At 48.3% G+C, this 7601-nt stretch overlaps 1 protein-coding gene across 2 annotated transcripts; it reads left to right on the top strand.

Annotated features, from left to right (window-relative positions):
- On the top strand, positions 1-6652 carry LOC140731391 (homeobox protein SEBOX-like). 2 transcript variants are annotated; one of them, XM_073052894.1, is made up of 3 exons: positions 1-209; positions 733-935; positions 5282-6652. In XM_073052894.1, the coding sequence occupies exons 1-3, from the start codon at positions 179-181 to the stop codon at positions 5711-5713; spliced, it is 666 nt and encodes a 221-aa protein (XP_072908995.1). In that variant the 5' UTR covers positions 1-178; the 3' UTR covers positions 5714-6652. The 2 variants fall into 2 exon arrangements, with proteins under 2 accessions (XP_072908995.1, XP_072908994.1); XM_073052893.1 differs by having other exon boundaries at positions 1-245.
- The last annotated feature ends 949 nt before the right edge of the window (positions 6653-7601 follow it).

Here is a 7601-nt window from a genome sequence, read left to right as displayed (position 1 = left end):
GAGTGGAGTTTTGAGTCCGCTCTCCTGTCTGTCCCGGACTGCATGCTGTGTCCGAGGAAGGTGTGAATCTGTCTAGCGACCCCTCCCGAGTCAAATGGAGCGGCAGCCGCTGGGAGGTGGACTGGGGAGCGAACAAACACTCGGGACTCTCCAAGGCTAAAGCAACCAACGGCGTCCGATGGACGGACGGGGCAGGGAAGTACCTGGAGGTGAGGACGGGAGCGGGTCTTGGAGCGGGAAAAGAGGTGAGGGGTCTGAGTGCGGAGGGATGTTGAGGGATGAGGGTGGAGGACTGCTGGAGAGGGGTCTGGATGGGGCAGGTCAGGGTGACGGTTCACTTTGACGCCATATCTCCCTCTGTCCTCCCAATTCTCTCCACCTCTCTTCCATTCACTCTCTCCCTCCCTTTCACTCTCCCCTTCTGCCTTTCTCTGAACTTTCATTCTCCTCCCTCTCTTCTACCATTTCCCTTCCTCTTCCTCCCTCCCATTCTCTCCCTTTTACTCCCCTCTGTCCGCTCCCCTACCTTCTCCTGTTCCAAATCCCTCCCCCTTTCTTTCTCCTCTTGTCCCTCCTCCCCTTTCTTTGTCCGCTTCCCCATGCCTTGCCCCTTCCCTCCTTTTCCCAATCCATATCCTTTTCCCTTTCTCACCACTCTTCTTCCCTTGGTTTCTCCACTCCTCCCTTTTTCCCAACCCTCCCTCCCCCTATCCACTTCCCTACCCACCCCAGATACCAGGCCCTCAACCCTGTGTTTACCACAGACAGTGGGGCCAGTGCTTGTGGGTGATGGTCAACGCAGGAGGAAGAGGACCATTTTTAGCCAGTGGCAGCTGGGGGAGCTGGAGGAAGCATTTGTGGAGACTCCCTACCCAGGCATCAGTGTGAGGGAACGGTTGGCTGAGACCATTGGGCTGCCCGAGGCCAAAATCCAGGTGAGTGCAGTCAGCAAAGGCAGTGAGGTTGCCTGTGTAACCTTGCTTGGGTGGGGGGTGGTTGGGAGAGATTGGACAGGAGTCATTAGGAGACTCACGAACGAGGGGACAGATTCACGAATTGAGGGTCTAGTCATTTATAACTGAGATCACAGTTACATGGCATTGACACAGGCCCTTCAACCCGACTGGTCCATGCTGACCATCCAGCCAGTCCCATTACCTGCATGTGGAAAAGGTATACGATGTACAAAGGAATTGGTGAGGCCACACTTGGAGTTTTGTCGCCATTATGGAAACTACGAAAAGTACTGGAAAGGCTTACCAGGATGTTGCCGGTAATTGGGTGCCTGAGTTACAAGGAGAGTTTGTGTACACTAGGACTTTATTCCCTGGAATGTAGGAGATTGAGGAGAGACCTAAGATCAGGAGGGACATAGGATGAAAGTACACACTCTTTTTCCCAGGAGAGGGGGTCCTGAAAAGGAGGGTATAGGTTTAAGATCAGAGATGAGAGATTTAAAAGGGACGTCACAGGCAGCTTTTTCAAGCAGAGGATGGCATGTGTTAGGAACAAGCTACCAGAAATAATGATTGATGTGAGCTCATTAGTAATGTTTAAAATCCATCCATACAAGTCTATGAACAGCAGAAGTTCAGAAGTCTATGGGCCAAACATGGGCAGATGCAACTAGCTCAGTGGGCAACACAGTGGGCATGGATGAGTTGGGCTGAAATGCCCCTTTCTCTGCTGTAGTTCTGTAGACTCTGGCATTGTAAACTGGTACCATGAATAGAGGGCTGTCCCAGGCACCATGTAAATGCACGTTTTTCAGAGACAAACAATTTTCCTACGCTTGTTTCTGTGTGTGGGGTTGGGGGAGTGTCTTCATTCCTGGCCACATTATTGTTCTCCTCGAGGAATGGCAGGTGTATAAAACAGGCAATAGTCACTCAGTATCTGATGTACACTCCACAATTACCTGGTCTAGATGCCAGTAAACAGAAAGGGATTGTGGCAAAACAGTTCTGGTCCCACACCCAAGAAACCCTCCCAGAGCAGGTAAGGAGTATGGATCCCTGTAAACCCCAAGATGAAGGGAGTTGTGAAGAGGTGACCAGGTTGTGACTACTGAACATCTTCCATTATAATTGATTCTGGAAATGTTCCTGTGGATTGGTAGAGAGCAAATTAGAGCCCACAGTGTGAGAGAAAGAGAATGGGGAAATGCTGCCCAATTTTCCCGACATCATATGCTGGTAAAATTCTGAAATCCATTGCAAGGACTGTGTGATCAAAGACTAAATTAGCGGAGCAGAGTCAATGTAATGCACAAACAGAAATCATGTTTGATCACACGTGCTGATCATTAAGAATGTAGCCAACAAACAAGTTGATCTGATGTACTGGGCCTCTGTCAGGCTGAGAACTGGTTAGTCAACAGAACACAAGGAGTTAGTATAAATGCATCATTCTCAGGGTGTGTCTGGTCAGGGACCATGGTGATTAGCACTGGGGCCAGCTAGTGATCACCTAAAACAAAGGTAGCATTAAACTTGCTTATGACACAAAACCTGAGAGAACTTGGGTTGTGTTGCAAAGAAGCTTGAGGTTGAGGTGGACATGCTGAGGGGTGGCAGGTGGGAACGAGAGGTGTCATCTCAAAGTATTTCCTTTAACAGCAAGGGATTGGGAAACGTGGATTTTCAAAGGGACAAAAACCCTGAAAATTGAAGCAGTGCAGTACGAGGTCAGGAAGGTGAACAGGATTAAAAGAAAATGTGAAAGGACTCATGCTGCGGTTGTACAGGGGCTAGTGAAACTGCACATGGACTACTGTGTACAATTTTGTTGCCTTATCATACAAAATGGGTGGCAGGGTGGAGATATGTCTCTACCAATGGAAGTTTAAGGCACTCCTTACCTCTGCTAACCTGCAGGTCATCCTTTGGCAAGGTGTAGTACCTGCTTAGCCCCCTCCCCCAATGATCAGGGTCAGGTGAAGCCATGGGATCAGGTGGTGGATGGTCGTATGAGCAGATGGTGCAGATCACAAGTCCTGGTTATGTGACCACTGACACCAGGAAGACAATCTCTGAAGAGTATTGATAATTGCTGGGGTCACCCGACTTATAAAGGTGCTGTTCAGAAGAAGGCAATGGCAAACCACTTCTGCAGAAAAGTTAGCCAAGAACAATCATGGTCAAAGTCCATGATCGTCTACAACATACAACACAGCACATAACAAGCGAACACGAGGAAATCTGCAGATGCTGGAAATTCAAACAACAACACACACAAAATGCTGGTAGAACACAGCAGGCTAGGCAGCATCTATAGGGAGAAGTGCTGTTGACATTTTGGGCCAAGACCCTTCGTCAGGACATAACAAGCGAACAATCTTACAAAACGATGAGCTTGTTGTAGAGGGAGTGCAGTGAAGATTCAGATGACATACAGGGATGGCAGGCTGGTCACATGGGGGAGATGTAGGGTAAGAATTTGTTGTCAAGGATTTAAGTCAGAGGTGAGCTTATTAAAAAGTACAACGGGTGGGTGGTGCAAGGGTAATTCCCCCAAGTAGTCTAGAACTGGGGCAGAGTGTCAGAAGAAGTACTTGGCCAAGTAGGACTGAAATCAGAAATGGCTCTGCTAGAGGGTGTGAATCTTTGGGATCTCAGGGGACTACGTGTCTGGAGGGTCTGACTGAGAATACTCAAGGCAGAAACTATACATTTTCACATGGAACTGAGAGTGTGTGGGTGCCATGTGAGGTGATACTGAGGAAAATGTTCAGCTGTCATCTTGTTGAACATGTGAGCAGTCTGCTTCTGTTAAATACTGTTGTTTGTGTGGCAAGAAATGCCTCCTCCCTCTCCCACTGAACCATTGCTACCTCCGTTTTTCTAGTTATTTCTTGGTCCATCACACCATGGGTGCAGAAACAGGGAAAGACCATTCAGCCTGTCCTGAGACTGCTCCATAGCTGATCTGACGTTTAGTCCCTGCTCTTTCTCAGTAACCCTTGATTTGTTTACTGATTGGAGTCCATCTCAGTCTTAAATATACACAAGGACTTTGGCCCACAGCTCTCTGTGGTTGCACGTCCCACACTGTCAGTCCTTAGAAAAATTCTTCAAAGTGCCCCTATACACTAACTCTGTCATGGACAGTCCCAAGCCAACTGCGAAAGGAGGAGGGCTGGGCATGAGGCTAGCAACCCCGTTCCGTAAAAACCCAGAGCTATAGAAACACCAGGAGAAGCTCCACAGACCTCATTCTGGGAGAGGAAGGATCTTCAAAGATGGGCTACACCTGGAGCTGTGAAAGACTGGCCCAGCACAAAGGACCCTGGTGAGCTGCTTAAGAGAAGAGAACCCCCTTATTCTGCACTCATGCCCTCTGGTTCCTGACTGCCTCATGACAGGAAAGGCATTTTTAACATTTATTATCCCTTACCGAGAACTTTATCTGTTTCAGTAAGATGACCTCTCATTCTTCTAAATCCCTGTAAGGAGGGTCCCAACTTGTTTACCTCTCCTCCTAAAATAGTCTCTCCATACATCGGGTCATCCTGGTGATTTTTATCAGAACCACATCTACAGAAGTATGAAAGAATACCTTCTTTGAATTAGCAAGACCAGAATCCTTCTCTAGTTGTGGTCTCACGAGTGTACCTTAGTAATCAATACTCTGATCCCTTTTTAAAAAAAGGAGCCAAATGCTCGATGCATGCAAACACAAAGCTGTTAGGCTTTAATCTCTTCTCCATTCCCTACGCCTGCCCCCTCCGTTTGATTTCTGCCTTCTCAGTTTGCTTTCTACTGCTTTTCCATTCATTGCTGTCTTCCTTACACTCTCCCTCATCATCTCACTCATGTTCCTGGCCCCCTGCTGTTGCAGTCTGAACCCTCCCCAGAGGACACTAACACACACTGCTGGCAGTGCTGCTGGTCAGGAGTTCAAAATATAGAATATTACAGCACAGTACAGGCCCTTTGGCCCATGATGTTGTGCTGACCTTTTAACCTACTCTGTAAGAGTTGTAAGCAACGGCACTAGTCCCTTCCTGGCAGTGTTGTAATGTCACCTGGTGCAGTGTAGCAGTGCCTTCAGTCGGTTCTGGTTGTTTTACCAGCTCAGGTGATCTGGAAACAGTACCGTAAGTGCAGGCAGCTCTCACATCTGACCCAATCTGTCCACACAGAGGTAGAGCAATCCAATGTTGCAGCTTTGTCCATGTCACTCACTCCCATCATGTGGGGATAGGGCAGATGCTCAATACATCAGTCACATTACGTGCACAACTCGGCAGCCGGCTGAATGATCGCTTGTTGTTTTACAGGTCTGGTTCCAGAACCGTCGGGCTCGATGCACAAAACAGGCCAGGAGGGGGAAGAGGAGGAGGGGCCTGGGAGGGTGGTGTTCACCCTTGGCTCCTGCCTACATGGGGCTGGGCAGTGGGGCCCAGCTCTGCAGCACCCCCAGAGCAGGAAGGCACAGCTGTCCAAACTGGTACCAGGAATGGGCAGGCAGGGTACAGATCTCCAGCGAGAAGATCACAGCTTGGGCTCCTGCCCACACCGTGACCAGAGACAGCGACAATCTTAGATGTCAGAACAAAGGAGTCAGGGCAGTTCCCTCCAGTCGGCACACTGACCAAGTCATCCCACAACTGAAATCACTAGCTGAAGACCAAGGCACATCTGGGTCTTGCACCTCCCTCCGCCTCACCTCAGACCTAATTTACAGTGCAGCCATTGTCACCAATGTGTAACAGGCCCCAGCCTCCCATGATGATGTACAGGGTTATCAGACCTTATCTACATTGTCACCAACATGTAATGACCCCCAGTCTCTTCCCACCGTTAGACAAGGAGAGACAGCCCACCTATCTCTCCGTTAGAGCAGACATCTCTGGCCTTCCACAGATTTCTGCGCACTTCCTTCCCCGAATTCAGCCTCGTAGTGAAAGACCCACCTGGTATCAGGGTGGTTTGCAAGGACAGGGGGTAATATCTGATCTCAGACATCTCCTTAGCTTAGCCTGGTCATGTTCAGAGGGAGCTGTGTTCAGTTTATGATGGAGAGAGTAATCTTCAACCTGTCTCACCATTACACTTTCAACAGTGGTTGTTGTGCCTGCACAAGTCCACACTCTAGACAGGTGGGGATGAGGCAGGGGGAAATCAAAGGTCATGAGGGAGGTGGGTAATATAGTGTGCTCCACATCAGTGATTTACTGATCTATTTGGCCTGGTGATGATGAGACAGTGATCCCTGTCTTCCTCTGCTCTATATTAACTATGAGTTAGAGGGACAGAAGGCCGGACACACCCTGGTTTGAAGAGTTACTATTTGTTCATGTGTCATGTTGTCCTTGGGTACGGAAGACTTCAGGTTGATATACGAGCAGAGAGTGAATGGGGAAAATTCTTGGGCTTGTATTTATAGCGCTCCTGCCCCACTCCCACTACAGTGAACCCTAATGTGAGTAGGAAGCTCAGTGCCAGGGGCAGTTCCTTCCCATCTGGGAGATGGGAGGCAGAAGTGGAGCTCAGGTAAGGTCTGGGAAACTGGACAATGTGCTGGAGTGACCAGACCATTAGGCAGGTGGAACAGATACAAAAGGAACAGTGAAGGTGGTCTCTGTCACCAGTGCACAGCTCTTTTGGGACACCTCCCCCACCCTCAGACCACTCTGTAACCACTCAGATTAAACAAAATAAAGATCGTCTAATTCCAGCTCCTGAATCTTTCACTGAGACTTTCTGATCCTTCAATTAATCCAGACTGAATTACAATATACAGCCTCGTACACAGGACAATGCAAAGATAAAATAATGAAAAACCCTCGGAGTTACAACAATCAGATTGACCTCTACACAAGCCTCTAAGATGATCTTTTAATTACTGTGGGATTTTTTAAATATCTGAATATCAACTATAGCTCTGCAAGTCTCATCATCAGTTTGGTTGGAATCCTGCTCCCCACCTGCCAGCAATCTGTTAATCCCCATCTCAATACTGAGTGTGAGGTAATCCCCATCTCAATTTCGAATGTCAGGTAAACATGGGGCAGGCAGTTGGCTGAGTAACAAAACCACAACCTCAAGTTTTAAGAACAAACACAAGGAAATCTGCAGATGCTGGGAATTCAAACAACAATACACACAAAATGCTGGTGGAACACAGCAGGCCATGCAGCATCTATAGGGAGAAGCACTGTCGACGTTTCAGACCGAGACCCTTCGTCAGGACTGCCCTGAGTCCTGATGAAGGGTCTCGGCCCGAAATGTCGACAGTGCTTCTCCTTGTAGATGCTGACTGGCCTGCCGTGTTCCACCAGCATTTTGTGTGTGTTGTTGTTACCTCAAGTTTAAAAGTTATTCTTTTATCACAAGTGAGAGTGAAGTGATTTAAAAATCAATATAACCAATGCAGAGCTCAGAGTGAAGTTATCCTGTCATACACATCTCCTAGCCAGCTAGAGACTCAGGCAAGACACAATTCCATTTGGGACTTGCTTCCTCTCCCAGCAGTCTCTGCTAGAATTACTGAAGGCAGGGGAGTTCCAGTTAAAACTTTGTGGGCAGCAGACAGACATTAGCAGGGCTATCAGCATTAACATTCGTTACTTAGGGATCTACTCGTAGGGAGAAGGG

Source organism: Hemitrygon akajei, chromosome 8 (genome assembly GCF_048418815.1).
Source record: "Hemitrygon akajei chromosome 8, sHemAka1.3, whole genome shotgun sequence".
NCBI lineage: Eukaryota > Metazoa > Chordata > Chondrichthyes > Myliobatiformes > Dasyatidae > Hemitrygon > Hemitrygon akajei.
The sequence above is the reverse complement of the archived record's forward strand: the minus strand, read 5'-3'. Positions and strand labels throughout refer to the sequence as shown.

Coding starts and splice junctions, on each gene's coding strand:
- LOC140731391 (XM_073052893.1), top strand. CDS start 179: ATGGACGGACGGGGCAGGGAAGTACCTGGAGGTGAGGACGGGAGCGGG. Junction 246..732: donor GTCTTGGAGCGGGAAAAGAG/GTGAGGGGTCTG, acceptor TACCCACCCCAG/ATACCAGGCCCTCAACCCTG. Junction 936..5,281: donor TGCCCGAGGCCAAAATCCAG/GTGAGTGCAGTC, acceptor GTTGTTTTACAG/GTCTGGTTCCAGAACCGTCG.